General features: G+C 44.4%; 2 protein-coding genes across 5 annotated transcripts in view; both read left to right on the top strand.

The window, feature by feature from the left end:
• Positions 1-3,756, top strand: part of DDC (dopa decarboxylase) — a 74,241-nt gene extending 70,485 nt beyond the window's left edge. The window contains exons 15-16 of the mRNA XM_053949950.1: positions 935-1,178; positions 1,372-3,756. Of these exons, the coding sequence (XP_053805925.1) occupies positions 935-1,150 (216 nt within the window). The 3' untranslated portion in view covers positions 1,151-1,178; positions 1,372-3,756. The remainder of the gene's footprint in view (positions 1-934; positions 1,179-1,371) is intronic.
• A 3,163-nt stretch (positions 3,757-6,919) lies between these two features.
• On the top strand, positions 6,920-12,442 carry FIGNL1 (fidgetin like 1). 4 transcript variants are annotated; one of them, XM_053962194.1, is made up of 3 exons: positions 7,122-7,587; positions 8,269-8,377; positions 9,732-12,442. In XM_053962194.1, exon 3 carries the CDS (start codon positions 9,740-9,742, stop codon positions 11,807-11,809), a length of 2,070 nt encoding a protein of 689 aa, XP_053818169.1. In that variant the 5' UTR covers positions 7,122-7,587; positions 8,269-8,377; positions 9,732-9,739; the 3' UTR covers positions 11,810-12,442. The 4 variants fall into 4 exon arrangements, with proteins under 4 accessions (XP_053818178.1, XP_053818169.1, XP_053818151.1 ...); XM_053962176.1 differs by having other exon boundaries at positions 7,122-7,624; XM_053962185.1 differs by having other exon boundaries at positions 7,122-7,656.
• The last annotated feature ends 4,159 nt before the right edge of the window (positions 12,443-16,601 follow it).

Raw genomic sequence — 16,601 nt, 5'->3', positions numbered from 1 at the left:
TTCAACTCTTAATTCTTAATATGATCTAAAAATGTGAGAATGATACATTTATCCTTGCTGCCAATAGGAAACTGTCTGCCTTATGCTTTGGTTTTATATGGAAAAGGCTAAGCAGGAAAGTCACAATTGCCCGGATTTGAGAGAAGGTGTTTTCTGGTCAGGATGTTTTCAAGAAGAGCAATGCTGCCACAGTAACACAACTGCTGCTGAACAGAGGGATTTGTCCATTTGCCACTCTTTTTCCACAGTCAGTGCTCAGTAAGGGGGCACTGTGATCAAAATGCAGATGATCCCAGAATCTCTTGCAATTGTGTGTTGCCACCAGTGTAATAGAGAGAGTAAAGGTTGCACAATACCTAAAATACCTAAAATACTTCCTCTGATGGATTCCGTGGTAGGTAACTCTTAAAGAACTTGAGGCAAATACTTTTATAGGGTTTCCACTGATCTTATCCCTACTTACACAAGGGATATATTACCTTAAACATTTTTTAATTAAGAGTAAGATTTAATATTCAAAAGAATCTCTCACAGCAGCCATACTTAAGTGAGGAAAGTTAGTATAGTTCACTGCAAAACCTCCTCCCATGTTTGTTTGATTAGATCCAAGAAGAGTGTAATAACACAGATACAATAATGAATGCTTTTAATATAGCTCATGACCTTAGGTCACACAAAGGCAGTCAGCTATCACAAATGCCCCAGTGTGAACACTGCTTCTAAACTGAAGGTAATCCCTAAATCTCTTTGTGGCTCAAAACTTCTCCCTTACATCATCATCTTTTTGTGATTCTTTGATGGCAAAGCAGTGAGAGATGAGAAGGTGACTGCTCATTACTGGTGTTACTTGAGCTTGGCTGCTTGGTGGGATTTACATTTTCCAGAATTGTTTCTGAAATTCATTGACATATCCATTGAATTACAATGATTTCAGGGCTCAAATGAACTAAACGAGGCACTTCTAAAAAGCATAAATGATGCCAAGAAGATCCATCTGGTCCCGTGCCACCTCCGAGAGAAGTTTGTGCTACGTTTTGCTATTTGTTCCCGCACAGTGGAATCCACCCACATCAAGTTTGCCTGGCAGCACATCTCACAGCTGGCAACTGTTCTTCTGAAAACATGGGAGCAAAACCACCACCAGCAGTAACAAGCAGTGAAGTATAAGTGGAGATGAGGTAATTAACTGGCTTTCTCTGTGTTGCCAAGTTTTATTTTAGGTGCAGGTGGGAAAGTCAAACTATGAAGAAAAAAATTACAAAACCTGTTGTTATATAGCCCAGCTGCAGTAGCAAAATCCTTGCCAGTGAGTTGACTTGTAACCATAGTCATTCCTCCTCTATACTGTAGTCTCATCTTGTCTGTTTCCAGGATGCACATAGCCAAGGAGAATCGAGCTGTCATTTCTTACCAGTTTGTAGTCAAGAGCCTTTGTTCAACCAAACAATGGAAATGGAAGGGTTGGTGCTCCCTCCATTGTCCTTGTTCACTTCTAGCACACCCCCTCCTTTCTTCACAGATGAAACTAAGAGGTCTTATAACCAATTGATTTAACATTACTATGACTGCAGGAAGAAGCCATGTTGGGGAAGTTTAGTTCAGTTTGTAAATATGTTAGTATCTGAATAGGTATGTACAAATGTTGCCAGGATTTGGGGCACTATCATGTCATGATACACTTGCTGCAGCAGTTTTGTAAATGAACAAAGGACAAAGGACTTCAAGACTTCCTTCATTGCATAGCCAGATTTAGGGGAATGAGCACTAACTGATTACTAATCATCCTTCTGGCAGGTTCTCTACTTTCCCCGAAATGGTTTGCTTTTAAAACAGCCATTTTGTCAAATTCCAGCAAATAGGTTATGCTGGCTATTGGTTTCCAGATTTATCATTCATAATGAGGTCCCTGAAAAGCTCCTCCTAAAGAGTTTTGTCAAAAGCTATGTGCTACCTGGTATTCTATATTTTTAATCAAGTTATTATCAGCAGTGATTACTTGAAAATAGTCTGTAAGATATGTTTTGCGAAACTGAGTTGTGATTTGTTTATATGGCTACCATTTTGATTACTTCATGGTGTAATAAATCTTTGTCAAAATGTGCTAAGAAATGTGACGTCAAAAAATACTACTCTTAGTTTCTCAAATTAGCTAGCAAACGAGTAAGCAAGTGGCAATAAAAACATGAAGTAAGAGAACAAACCCCCAAAATCAGCTGTGGCGCTGAAAACCACCCCATCAGTGGTTTTCTTCCATTAACAGTGATGAATGGAAAATGAAAATACTGGAAAACCTCTTTCTGAGAAAGCCAAATCAGATATATTTGACACAAACCATTGATACATCATCCTGTCAAAGGCAGGCATAGTAAAGAGCTAAAATGAAAGTTGGAGGTGAAAGTCAGAAGAATATCAAGTCACAAAGTACTTTTGCCATTTTAAAAACATAAATTCCAGACAGTTATTTCTGTGTAAATAAGAACAACATAAGTGGCTGCTCCAAGAAAAATAATATGTAGGATTAATTTCTACATCTGCATTTCAATCTTCCTTTTTAATGCTCATATTAACTTCTACAACCTCTTGAGCAATGTGCACAATTATTCAGCTTTCTTCTTCCATCCCTTTCAAGTATACTTCCTACAGTTGGAAAGTTGCAAGTAGACCAGGGAAAATGGATCAGGACAGTTAATTTGGCACATGATCTGCTCCTACCCCTGCCTTTCATAATCTCTCACTTCTAGGGTGCAAACTGGGAAGGACTGCTATTTCCATAAGGAACTGATTTCCCAGGTAACAGATGAAGAAAGGGATAACCAATGAATTTGGTAAAGCACAGTAATACTTGAGCAGGTGACTGACACTGTCAGCTACAGTGTCAAAAATTTGGATAGCATCATTCTCTTCAGGAGAACCAATATGAAATTCAGCTTTTCTGTGGTAGCACAATGCAGTAGATTGGTAGACTGAAGAGAGTGGAAAATGCTGGAAGTTGTTCCCTTTCTCTGTTACTGTTTTTTTTTTAAACAACCTTATTCAATGACCTGGAAAACAGCGTTCATCCATAACATGTATCTTCCACACTGATACAATTTTACAACTTTTACTTTATGAAAATTCTAGAATCTTGGAACCAAAGAATTACATGCTCTCTGTGAGACAGACCAGTATTTTGTATGTGAAATATATAATCAGGATTGTCCAGAAAAAAAAAAAAAAAAGATCAGATTTGGATCAAAGCTATCACAGAGTAAATCCAGGATAATTCCACTGAAATGAAATGGAGTTGCTCTGGGCTTAGGTGACTGATTGAAATTAAAAATCTGGCTAATAAGTATTGGAAAACAAAGGCATAAGGTAAGGCACCCCTAAACTGAACATAAGAAGATTCTGCTGGAAATCTGCTCCATGGAAACAAGAGCAGAGATGAATGATGCCTGCCTGTGTGAGCCTCAAACTGCTGTAAAACTGGGATGCAAGCAGGATGCACACCCCACCCAAACCTAGGAGAGGTGAAATGTCCTCAACAACCCAGAATTAGACATAGATACTTTTAGACATTTGTGGGAAAATACTGCCAAAACTGACACTCAGTTAAACATTTTTCAATATCCAGCTATCAGTTTAAGAAGTGGCTGTTGTCCAGATACAGAAACTCCTATTGGCAAAGAACTGAATATAAAGGCTAATTTAAAATATAGATGGAGTAAAAGTTCATTTTTGGTTTGGTTTTTTTTTTTTTTTTTTTTTTTTTTTTTTTTTTTTGGTTTGGTTTGGTTTGGTTTTTTTTTTGTTTTTTTGTTTGTATTTTTTTTCTTTTTTTAAGAAGTGACATTAGTAAATCTGTCTAATAAACAGCAGTGATGAGATCCATGGAATTACACTTCCCCCTGGCTAGCCCAGTACAGAAACCTGAAGTTCACAGTTCTGGTTTTTCTGAAATTCTAGAATGATTCAAATATGTAACCAGTGAAGGCCTTCATAGTATTCAGTCTCTCATACCTTCTTTTCTCCATGTGATAATTCCTTCTTAGACTATTAACATTAGGTCATCTGAAAAGGAAATATGGGCTGTGTAATCAACTCAAGAAGAAGCATTGAAACACTGGAACATTTTAAAAAAGAACATAACTGCTGTTTCTGTTCTGTAGCTTTGCAATGTATCTGTAAGTGAGAAATACTGTATTTATGAATAGTTAATGTTAACCTGGGTTTATTGTGCCTTGTGTGCAAAAGCTAATATAGCCTGTGCTGATGAATACTGTTTGATATTAAAAATAATTACAAAATCCCAGAACTGTACTTTAGTAGAATATCCACATCTCAAGGAAGACCACAACTATTAGAGAAGGAGGGAAGAACCTGACTTTTACTTTCAGGAACCTCAATTTATTTTTTTTAAACTAGCAGAGTACAGTACTTACATTCTTAATGACAGATTATATTTTATTACTGATGGTGAAATAATGAAAATGTATGTATTTATGAAAGTATTGGTAATATATTATACTCTGAACTGCATTATAATTATAAATTTTTAATTTTTTGTGTTTACATACAAGATTCTGCTCATGGCTGTTTTGTTGTTGTTGAAGTATTACTTATCACCATATGTGATGAGCAGTAATCACATTGAAGTTGCCTTACAACAGCAGTCTAAACCTTGAGATGTATAAACTTGAATTGCTCAAAGACAGAAGCAAATGAGAAATAAAACTGAGCCCTGAAGACCTGGGTGGTTGGTGAGGGCAGGTTAAATAACCATCAATGGATAATATCTGTATAGCATATGTAGAGTTTGTATGTTCCAAGTGGAAAAATAATCAGAAGTCTAATGCTCTAATTATGATTTGTGAGCTGTTGACTCCCTTTAAAATCTGTACCCAAAACCTACTGAACAGACATATAGGTTTTAATTGGCGATATAAATAAACCAAAACAAAACTACAGCTATTGTCTCTTTGTATTTAACTAAGCTTTTCTCAACTCATTCATGCCAGATGCACTGTAAGAGGCCCAACTTCCCCACTCATATCAAGTCAGTGCCCTGATTTTCACCACCAAGGACTTTTTTTCAATGTGTCCTTCAAATTACTTTGCAAACGGGAGTTTGCAAATTATCCTGCAGGAAGTTTCCTCCTCAGCAGCAGGAGTCTGAAAAACACCTGGCCATATCCAGGGCCAGTGCCGACCCTTCCGCCAAGTTCTGCACAGTGCTGGATCTGCCACTGGAGCCACCTGCCCAGCTTCGGCTTTGGTTCGTAGCTCCGGTGCCATCCGGTAGGACAGGGAAGGGGTCCATGTCATCAGTCCTGCCTGGCTACAGCCCACGTCCCCACGGCTGCTTTGCTCCCTGCCTCTGTGCAATCCCAGGGAAATCGGGCATGCCTTGATAGAAATTTGACGGCAGCAGCGTCACACACTATTTAAATGTTAGCCCACTTGGGTCTGAGATGATAGCTTGCATACCAGCACAGACAGTTTAATGTGCTGTCTGCACTAATGGAATAACAAGCCTGATGTATAACAAAAACCTGACTAACTGCAGGAAAGGTTCCTCAGGGAAATGAAATGTTCACCCACACAGAAGCGTCTCTGTTAATACCAGAGGTGTAACTGCAGCTTAGAGTGCTAATTTGCATCTAGGTTGGTGTGCTAATTTGAACGTGGGTTGGTGTTATCCAGATGGGGACTCCACCACCACATTCAGTTCATGCGATGCTTCCACATGGACCACCATCTTCTGCCCTGTATACGAGTGTGTCACTCATCACGTCCTTGTCAGAGCTGTTCTCCCAAAAAGGCCTGTGCAGCAGCTGTTGTTTTCAGGAGTGCTAGACGGCGTCCCCTTCCGACACTGCCGTGGTGGCCCTGCAGCCGGTGTCACCGGGGTAAAGATGAACTAGGTGGCCGTGGAGGTCAAGTGCTTGTGTGCCTAAGGGCCAGGTACCCATCACTGGCTGCGAAGTCACCACCAGGGTTAAGGTTAGGGTTAGTGCTTTGTGCTTGGGCCGTCGTTCATGGAACCTAGCTCCTGTGGAGCCCGTTCTGCATGGAGGGCTGCTGCCAAGGACACAGCCCGGGACGCCGCTGGCCTGGCTGCGTGGGGGCCGAGCAAAGGGCATGGAGGGGCCGCCTGGCCGTCAGGAGAGGAACGAACAGTGGGCAGCTGGGGAATGCTGATGGGAGGTGGCTGCCCTGCCGTTTTGGGCAGCTAAAGACGAGTTTGACACAGGGAGAGCCACAATAATTCCGCTCCTTCAGTCACACTCAACTTGTCTGCCTCACAGAAATTGCACATCTCCACGTTTCCATTTTCTACTGCTACTGAAAATGGCCTGGACAGGCAATAAACGTGACAGAACCTGTTGCATTCTCCAGCCTCTCCCTTCTCGGCTGCTCTGACCTTCGGATGAGGAACCAAGCCCTGATCAGAAAGGTTTTTCCGAAGCGTGCGAGCCGGGCCGGAGAGGCGCGGGAGCCGAGACACCGGCACCAGGGGAGCGCCCGAGGCCGCCGGCAGCGGCTTCGGCGGGAGACGCGGGAGCACTCGGGAAGGAGCGGGGGGAGATGAGGGGACGCGGGACGGAAGCGAAGGGAACACGCGGAGGGGACGGGAGGGATCCGGCAGGGAACGCGCGGAAGGTCCCGCCGCTCGCTCCCCACAGAGGCGGGGAGTCGGCGCGGGGCCGGCCCCGCCTCCCAAGGCGCGGACCCCGCGCCCATTGGACAGAGCGCGCCGCAGGCGCAGCCAATAGGGAGCGCCCGCCCTGCCGCGCGCCGTCCCTCCCAGCGCCGCGGGTGACGTATGCGCCCCTCTCCCGCTCGGCTCGCCTTCCCGACCTCTGATTGGCTGCGTCTCCCGGAGCGCTGTTATCCGATTGGCGGGCGGGGCGGGGCGGGGCCGGGCGCAGAGCGGGCGCGCGCGGTTGGCGGCGGCGGCGGCCGGTGGGTGCGGGGCGCGGGGAGCCGAGCGGCACGGCCGGGCCTGGCGGGGGCAGGGGGCAGGGGGCAGGGAGCAGGGAAGGAAGGGAAGGGAAGGGAAGGGAAGGGAAGGGAAGGGAAGGGAAGGGAAGGGAAGGGAAGGGAAGGAAGGGAAGGAAGGAAAGGAAAGGAAAGGAAAGGAAAGGAAAGGAAAGGAAAGGAAAGGAAAGGAAAGGAAAGGAAAGGAAAGGAAAGGAAAGGAAAGGAAAGGAAAGGAAAGGAAAGGAAAGGGAAAGGGAAAGGAGCCGCGGGACCCTCGGGACCCTCTCGAGGCTGTGGCCTCCGCCTCCCGGTGCCCTCAGGGGGCACCCGCCCGCCGCCGGCCGGCCAGGGCTCCTAAGCTGAGGGGCCGTGGCTGCCGGCTGGGTAGGGGCGACGAGGGCTCAGCCACGCCCAGGCAGCTTCCCGGCTGGATTCCTGAGGGCAGCGAAGGGGTGGGTGGGTGTGCTGGCTGTGTTTCCCTGGGCCCCGTGCTCGGCGCGCTCGTGTGTGGCGGCAGCAGCAGCAGCTCCCGCCCGCTCCGCGCTGAGGCGAGCACGCCCCGAGTGCCAGATCCATTTGGTGGCGGTGCTTGGATACAGCCCCAGCTTCAGGCGTGCGCACGGAGTACGGTGTCCTCGTCTGGGATCTGTTCTGGCTGAATGTGTGTGCAAGTGGCTCTCTTGGAGAGAAGTTGTAAGGCTATGAGGACAATTAATATGGATTAGACGCGGGGGAAAGAATGATGCTAGACGGTGTTTAAGATGTATATAAATAACTAAAGGGTGGGTGTCGAGAGGGTGGATCCACGCTCTTCTTGGTGGTGCCGAGCAATAGGACAAGAGGCGATGGCAGAAACTGAGGCATAGGAAGCTCCACCTGGATATGGGGAAGAACTTCTCTCCCGTGGGAGTGACCACACCGGAACAGGTTGCCCAGAGAGGCTGTGGAGTCTTCCTCACTGGAGATATTCAAGAACTGTCTGGACACAATCCTGTCCCGTGTGTGCTGGGATGACCCTGCTTGAGCAGGGATGTTGGACCAGATGACCGCTGTGGTCTCTTCCAACCTTCCCCATTCTGTGATTCTGAGAATAATCAAACAAATTTCAAACTGGTTGCCACTCTTCACTTGTTATGACCTTCCCTCAGCGCTGTGGAGGGGACCACTGAATCCTTTAGAAAGTGGTGCTGATCTTGAGATTTTATGTTCTGAACTATGGAAGTATTTCATCGGGGCAAATACCTGCTATTAAGCTTTTCCTGAATTTATGCTTTTATATCACTTAAGATATTTTTGATTCAACAGTTACAAAAAAATTGATGTGCACAGTGAAAGCCAATTAGAGAAAAGAAGTAAAAGGCTGCAGCCTTTCATCTCCTATTCTCCTGTCACTCAGCTATGGATGGAGGATGATGTGAGTTTGAATCACATTCTCTAGGTGCAAGTTACACTTCTCATGGTGCAAAAGTTGGCAGTAACTTTTCAGAAAGTCTTGCTTTTGTGGTTTGGTTTTGTTTGTTTGTTTTAATTGGATTTGCTTGTAGAAGTGCCAGATTTGCAGGTAAAATGTATTTTGACTTTTCTAAACAGCTCTACATATCTGGGCTGTAGTAAAAAAAATATTCAAACAAAAATGATTGACATCCTCATTATTTATCATGTGTGCGGCCATATAAGCATATGAGCAATAATCATACTGTGCTCTCTGTTGTCTAATGCTGATGCCAGACTTTTTGCAAATAATTGGGGAGGACAACCTCACATAGCCTGGATTCTTTCAGTTCTGTCTTCCCAGCCTTGCATGAACGTTGCACCTGTACCTTCATCTCCACTCCTACACAGTCTGTAGCTGATCCAGAGGATTGCAACTTGACTCACACTCTGTTGGAAAGGGTGCAGAGTATATGGACACGATGCTTTGCAGAGAAAGAAAATACATTGTGGACATGAGCAAATCATTTCAAGTCAAACAAAATACTCCTCCTGAGTCAAATGTCATCTTTCCTATTTCTTAAAAGAAACCCAACACTAAAGGGGTTTAAATTCCGCTTTCTGAAACTGAGAAATAAGCATTGCTTTAAACACGCAAGAGCTTTGTTTCTCTAAAGTGTAAAATGGGAACACTTTAGTGCCTTCTAAATGGAAGAAATAGTTTTGAATATTTTCTAGTAATCTGTTAATATTTTCTTAATATGAAGTCTTGCTACATTCAGGATTAATAATTTCATTTTTATCTCCCCTCGGAGATACTGCACACAATTTTACTTACTAGCTTAATTGTTATATTTTTATTACCTTCACTGTAATAAATGAAATTATTCTGACCGTGGTGTATCCTCTGTCCTCTGCTGCACTGTGCCATATTCTGTCAAATAAGAATGAAAGCACTGGTGATTTTGTTTAACAAGGCCAGTTTTTGCTTGGCCATCTGTTACCATTCTTTGCAGCCTACTTACCTCCCCAGGAGACCTCTGGTTAGAAGCAAACTCTCTCTTTTTTTCTTTTCCCCCCACTTTTTTCTTTTCTTTCTTTGGACAAGGAAGGAAAAAGAACCTCAGTCTAAATGCCTTTGTACCACATAGCTGGTTGCTTTTTGAAAAGATTAAAGTGTCCAGACTGGCTAAGTAGCTTGCAAGACCTCCTGCTCTGTTTCTCTCAGTTAAAATAATGTGAGTTTTCCTGTAAGTATTTAAGAAAGGGAGGAAGCAGCTGGTGCAGATGGTGTGTAATGGCATTTTATAACTGCAGGTATTTTCTGTCTGTTCCAGTGTCAGTAATGGAGGCCCCCACCCCCAGCGCAGTGCACCTGAGTGACTGGCAGGAAAGTTACTTTGCTGTCACCTCTGGCACCTGCACGCCCGGGCAGAAGGCAGATGGGTACCGTGCCAAGATCCTGCGCATTCAGTATGCATGGGCAAACTCCGAGATCTCCCAGCTCTGTGCTGCCAACCTGTTTAAGAAGTACGCAGAGAAATACTCTGCGATTGTTGACTCTGGCAACGCAGAGACTGGCTTGAATAACTATGCGGAAAACATTTTGACTTTGGCAAAATGTCAGCAAAGTGACAGTGACAAGTGGCAATCTGCCTTGACAACAGATAATGTGTTTGAATTAAAGTGTGTGCGAGAGAGGATGCAGGCTGGCAAAATTTTCCAGAGCTCTCAGATGGCACAGACAGATGCTCGTGTACGAGCTGATAAAGGGGTCAACGCCTCTGCTGCTCCAGCTCTTCCTAAACTCGATGTCTTTGGCAGTACCAGGGAGACTGAGCTCACTGCTGGCTCAGCAAAATGTGCAAGTCAGGGACCAGATCTTCTTGGGCATCCCTCATCTTCCAAGTTCCTTCAAAGCAGTGTGCCTTCTGTGACCAGAACTTCAGACACACTTCCTGCCGCTTCAGCCTCCTTAAGCAGACAGGTTCTTCCAGGTTTCCAGGCAACTCCGCTCTTTGGAAGTAAAGAAGCCACTAACAGTAGTTCTCTGAAAATGCCAGGTAACTGTTGTGATGGACAAAATTCGTCTCTTTTCAGCCAGTCAGGTGTACCTGCCTGGTCTGCAAATTCTGGGAAAAGAAAAGCATTCTATGGTCTGGCTGATGAAGGCAGCACAGCTATTCCTAGCCTTGCTCCATGTCAGGCTTCCATTTCTACAGAAACTAACGGCTTTTCAGGGCAGAGAAACAGAAATGAAGAGAGCAATGCTCTTGGGTTTAAAACTGCAAAGGAACAGCTGTGGGTGGATCAGCAAAAGAAATCTCAAAACCAGCGTGCACCGGTCTCGTCATATGGAGGAGTAAAAAAATCCCTGGGTGCAGGCAGGTCTCGGGGTCCCTTTGGCAAGTTTGTGCCTCCAGTTCCAAAGCAAGATGGAACTGAAAATGGAGGAGCACAGTGTAAGCCTCATGTAGGGGAATCAACAGACCCATTGCTGCCTGTGGATGAACGGCTAAAAAACATAGAACCAAAAATGGTTGAACTCATCATGCATGAGATCATGGACCACGGGCCTCCGGTCAGCTGGGATGACATTGCTGGAGTTGAATTTGCCAAAGCTACTATAAAAGAAATAGTTGTGTGGCCCATGCTGAGACCAGATATCTTCACCGGCTTGCGTGGTCCTCCGAAAGGAATTCTGCTCTTTGGCCCCCCTGGGACTGGCAAGACCCTCATAGGCAAGTGCATCGCATGCCAGTCTGGAGCAACGTTTTTTAGCATCAGTGCTTCCTCTCTGACTTCCAAGTGGGTGGGTGAGGGGGAGAAGATGGTCCGTGCGTTGTTCGCTGTGGCGCGGTGTCAGCAGCCAGCAGTGATTTTCATCGATGAGATCGATTCCCTGTTGTCCCAGCGTGGCGAGGGGGAGCACGAGTCGTCCAGGAGAATAAAAACTGAATTTCTGGTGCAGTTAGATGGGGCAACAACCTCCTCTGAAGATCGTATCCTGGTGGTTGGAGCAACAAATCGACCCCAGGAAATTGATGAAGCTGCCCGAAGGAGACTGGTGAAGAGACTGTACATCCCTCTCCCAGAAGCCTCTGCCAGGAAGCAGATTGTTACCCGGCTGATGGCAAAGGAGCACTGCTCTCTGAATGAAGAGGAAATCAAACTCATAGTCCAGAAATCCGATGGGTTTTCTGGGGCAGACATGACACAGCTCTGTCGGGAAGCTTCTCTGGGCCCTATCCGCAGTCTGCAGTCCATGGACATTGCAACCATCACGCCGGAGCAGGTACGGCCCATCTCGTTCCTGGACTTCGAGAGTGCCCTGAGGACGGTGCGGCCCAGCGTGTCCCCCAAGGACCTGGAGCTCTATGAAACCTGGAACCAGACGTTTGGCTGCGGCAGATGAGCTGCATCACAGCTGTTTCGCAGGAACAGTTTCGGATTTCAGCACTGCCACGTATTAAACCTGTGGCAGTTTAGTGCGTCTGCACTTTATTTTGTTTCTGTCCTAGAATTAAACCTCCTCGTGTTATGCAGGCAGATGTCCAGGCTCTGGCTGAGGCTTTGCCAGCTGAAAAGACCGTGAGGAACTGCTGCTTCACAAACAAGAAATTGCTGAACAGCAGTGATATTGAGAGGTTGACAGAGTTTACAGATTGCTGGGAGAGATGGAAACAAATTCCACTGATGTTCAAGGGGAAGGTTATCAAACCTCACAAATAATTGAAAGGAATATTGGGGAGATCTTGCAAGGTCTGCCATGCTGTGTCAGTAAGGGATTCAAGTAATAGCAGAAATACCTATTTTGGGTAGGAGTATGGCAAAACTGGGATGGATGGGGAAGAGTAATTAGAGGTGCTTTGTTTGGGAGGAGACAGGAGCAGAGGGAGGAGAGGGTGGAGGTGGATGTGGACTTGTATGGAAAAATGGAAGGGGAGACAAAAGAGGAATGTCTCTTGAGCATTGCTCTTGTCTGACAGCCTTTTGCCTCATCACTGCAGTCAATCCCAGCTTCTCATTAAAAGCTTTTTTGATGATTTTCTGCTTGACCTTACTTTCTGTGCTGCATCAGCATGTGTGGGTGTGTTTTATTGGAAGGTCTGGACACCTGCAGGTGAAGAAGAGGCCATGGGTCACAGGGGCTTTAGGATCTGGGCCCAGCCATGGGGTAGCCAGTGTGGGCAGCCAGGTGCTGTAGGGATCCAAAACTCACTGCCAAACTAAGGGCTGGAGAAGCTGGCAAGGAGGAAAACCAGGATTTGGAAAGAGCCCCCCAGTGGCAGGATAAGGGGGCTTAGGGTCTGGGCATGGGTATTTGACAAAGTTAAATCCTGTGGCAGTGTCTGAAGGCTCTGTGAGTGAGGTGTCCTTGTGAAACTGGAGACTGGGGGGGTTGTGTCATGCACTGGTGACCTTGGGTGCTTGTGGCTGGAGCTGAGGGACAGTGGGGCTATGGGTGGGTTTATGGGGGGGCATTTGTGTGTGCTGGGAAAGACACTGCTCCCTCTGTCCTCGTCTCTGTGTCTGTGTGTGTGGTTTTGTATCCACTGGTTTGGATTAGGAGCTCAGGCTTGCTCCTGGCTGAACCCCCAAGCAGAAGCAGCAGCAGCTGCATCCATCAAATTCAGATAGAAGATGCCTTATTCCAAGAGTCCTGGGCTGTAGTGGTCAGGAAGGAGAAATCCCATGTCCCAACACCTCCTAGGTTCCACTGCTCCTTAAAAAGTCCTCATACATCAGTGGTAAAATTCCTGACTAGCTTGTATTTGGCATTCATACCTAAGGCATGAAAGAATGCACAGCCTTTTATTCACATAACCTGTCTTTGCCCACTGGCTGAGCACAGCTGCCCCTGAAAGGAAAATAAATGGAAATCTTTCCTTTGGATTCCTTTGTCACTGTGGCAGAGCTGGCTGCTCTGTTGTCTGTGCTTCATTTTCAGTTTCTCTAAAGAACTTTTTCTCCTGTTGGGGAAAATGCAGAGCTTAAAAGCTGTTCTTCCTCAGATTTCTGTGACACTGCACGAATGCTGTTTAACTAGCATTTTTAAAAGACATTTGGAAACTACAGGACCCAGGAGACTACAGTGAGCCTTGAATTCAGAATAATTTGGAAGGCTTAGAATTTCTTAGAGCTCATCCTGATTTAAACAAATGAGTCAGTTTTATTCATAGCTCATGTTTTTAGTAAAGTCTGATATATATCAGAAATTGCTTTGCAGAGATGTAAAAGTTCAGGTATGGGACTTTTATTTTCATTTTTGAGACAGTGAAAATAGAATAATTAGATTATTCTGAAAGAATAAATGTGTGATGTGGTTCAAACCAATTGACTTTTGAGCCACTTGGGTAAAGATTATGAGATTAAGTCTGTTCTTACAAGTTCTGTTTTGAAGAGATATAAACACATACTAGGTAAGATTTTTGCTTTCTCCAAACATTTCTTTAAATTCATTGTTCAGACAAGTGAATGAAACACCAGAGAATTTTAATTGTTTAGTCAAATTAAGGGTTGCTCAGGGGTTAATAAAGGTCTTCTATATGATGAAATAATGGCATTATTTATGCTGGGCATTATTCTGCTGTGCTATGTGAGCATTCTGTGGTCATCTCTGCACCTGGATTTTACACTTTAACGGAAGTGCTCTATAAGGAGGGACCAGTGAGAATCCAGATGGTGACAGAGAATAACAGGTGACAGAGGTGGGACACCTTGCAGAGGTGACAAGAACTGTGACAAAAGTTCTGTGCCTCTGTATTTGTTTCCTGCAAAGTGGAACTTGTTGACGTGGTAAAAGGTAGAACCAGACAAGGCCGCTCTTCCTCCTACTTTTTAGGTTATTCATTACAAGAATTACATGAACATGCTTTTTTTTTTTTTTTTTTTTTTTTGTTTGTTTTTGGTTTTGGTTTTGGTTTTTTTTTTGTTGTTGTTTTTTTTCTTTTTTCTTTTTTTTTTTTTTGAAACACATGGAAATAGCGAAAGGGAATATTAGGCAAAGTTTATTGTGTTTTAGTAATGACACAGGTGACACGACCATCTCTTCAGTCATGTAGCATTCTTGGGGCTTTGCTGCAGAGCTCAGAGCCAGCAGGACTCGCAGTTTCAGCCCAAGATGAGTATCATAACCCTCTGTAACAGTGCCACCACACAGCAATTCATGCCAGGAACATAATTTCACAAAATACAGAAAATTGCACAGAAATAGGGCATGATTGTAATTTAAGGGAAATGGTGCAGATAAATCCACCTTAATGGATCTGTTTAGTGTATGCAGAAACCTATGTACTTCATTATTTATTCTTTTAGGCTGGCTGATCTTTGGAAGAAGAAATGCACAACTCCCTGGTTTTGTGGTTCAGCAACGTTGGGTGCACAATCTCTCAGTTTCGTTTTAAGGTAAATAATTGCAGTCCTGGAAAAGTCAGGTCTTACTAATAAACAAGGCAATTCAGACTCTCAGTGCATCTTGGATTTGAGTTAGCTAAATTGTCTCAGAGCTGTATGAAGTCTCCTGGGGGATTTTCATTTGCAGAAAACTGTGCCAGCACGTGTAGGGGAAAAAAGCTGATGAGGCAGAAATGATCATGCTAATGGCAAGTGGATGGAAACCAGACTGGCCTCTTAAGAGCATCACTAAGATTGTTCTTTTGAAATAAGGCAATTTCCTTCTAACAGAAATTATGAAATTGCTCACAAGCCAACATGACATGGGAAAACAACCCCCAAACAAAGCGTGGGCTATCCCTGGGCTGCAGTGCAGGCACCTGCTCCATGGGTCTGCTGGAACCAGCCAAGGAGGCCACCCCTGCAGCCCTTCCCTACTGACACCTTCACCCCTGTACCCAGCACAGAACAATTCATATATAAGTGGGATAGCAAAGATACAGCCACAATATTCCCAATGTCCTAATTTCTTAGCCTTGCTTGTTAATATTTTATTACCATTCTGTATTTACCTGTAGAAAATCAGTCATGTAAGATGCTGTAGATATAAGCAGCTGTAGTACTAATAGGTGTTTTTTTTTTTTTTTTTTTTTTGTTTGTTTGGTTTTTTTTTGGCTCATTAGGTGAGAAACTTCATATAACCTTAGGTCACAGCTGTGACGCCAAAATAGCATTATCACAGAGTTATGGGTCTGGGAAGGACTATAAGGAATCCTCAAATTCCCACTTAGTGTAAGGTGAATTAATTTTTGTGATTCCTGGTGCATGTTTTCCCTGGTTTGTTCTTTAAAAACATTCAGTACTTAAAAAAACCTTGGTCTCTTTTTGGACTTCATTCCCATACCAGTGATATGATTACACTCGGGACTTGACTTATTCAGATGCTGCCCAGAGTGGTAAATGTTTAGTGTTAGCCATTAATAAAGTGGCTTTCCTGCCTGGATTCTTCTTCAGCAAGGCTGAAGGTGAGTAAAATTCTTCCCTAATGTCTCATCTCTGTTACTGTGACACAAGTGTTCTGTGCCTCTGTCTGTCTGTATTGCTCACATAACAGACATGGGGAATGGTTTAATCATCCCCTTTGTAGCAGGTACCTGAAACAGTTGAGATGTCATTTGGCACTACAATACTACCTCTACTAAATAAATGTCAGTCTTCCACTCCTTTTAATAATTTCCTGTTGGTTCCACCTCTGGTCACTTCTGTGTGCTCATCTCTCTCCACTGTTGATACCTCAAATGACAGTGCTCATCAGTGATAAGCGATGAAACTGGAGCAGAGTAGGACTGACCATGGGTGCAGGGTGGTAGATGAACTTTTCAGGGTATTGCTCATTTTCAGCAAAGTTGTTCTGAAGTTGCTGTATTTTCCCATCTTGCCCATGTTGGTTTCAACAGCAAAGTTACGCAGAGGAGCATCCCTCTTCCATCAGTAATAGTCACCAATGAATCCATGTGTCACTGCTGCAGGAAAGACCCAAGTGAAATCTCTGTCATGCCTTGTTGTTTGGCTCTTAATGCACCTTGATTATTGGCTTTACAACTAACTGGGCAGAGGTGTTACAAAAATGTAATAACTTCCATCTTCAGAAAATATCACAAGACTCAGAGAAGGTGTATCCTGTGTCCATATTCCCATATTACCAAGGCACATAACTTGTTCTAAAGGAATATTAAGTTGTTTTCTTGTGGCAAAGATGGAGCAGTAAGCAAAAGGCAATATTGTTCTCTTCCAGAAGCTGAGGGTCAAGG

This window comes from Vidua chalybeata, chromosome 1, assembly GCF_026979565.1.
Source record: "Vidua chalybeata isolate OUT-0048 chromosome 1, bVidCha1 merged haplotype, whole genome shotgun sequence".
In the NCBI taxonomy this organism is placed as follows: domain Eukaryota; kingdom Metazoa; phylum Chordata; class Aves; order Passeriformes; family Viduidae; genus Vidua; species Vidua chalybeata.
Note: the sequence above shows the minus strand (reverse complement) of the source record. Positions and strands in the feature narration are given on the sequence as shown.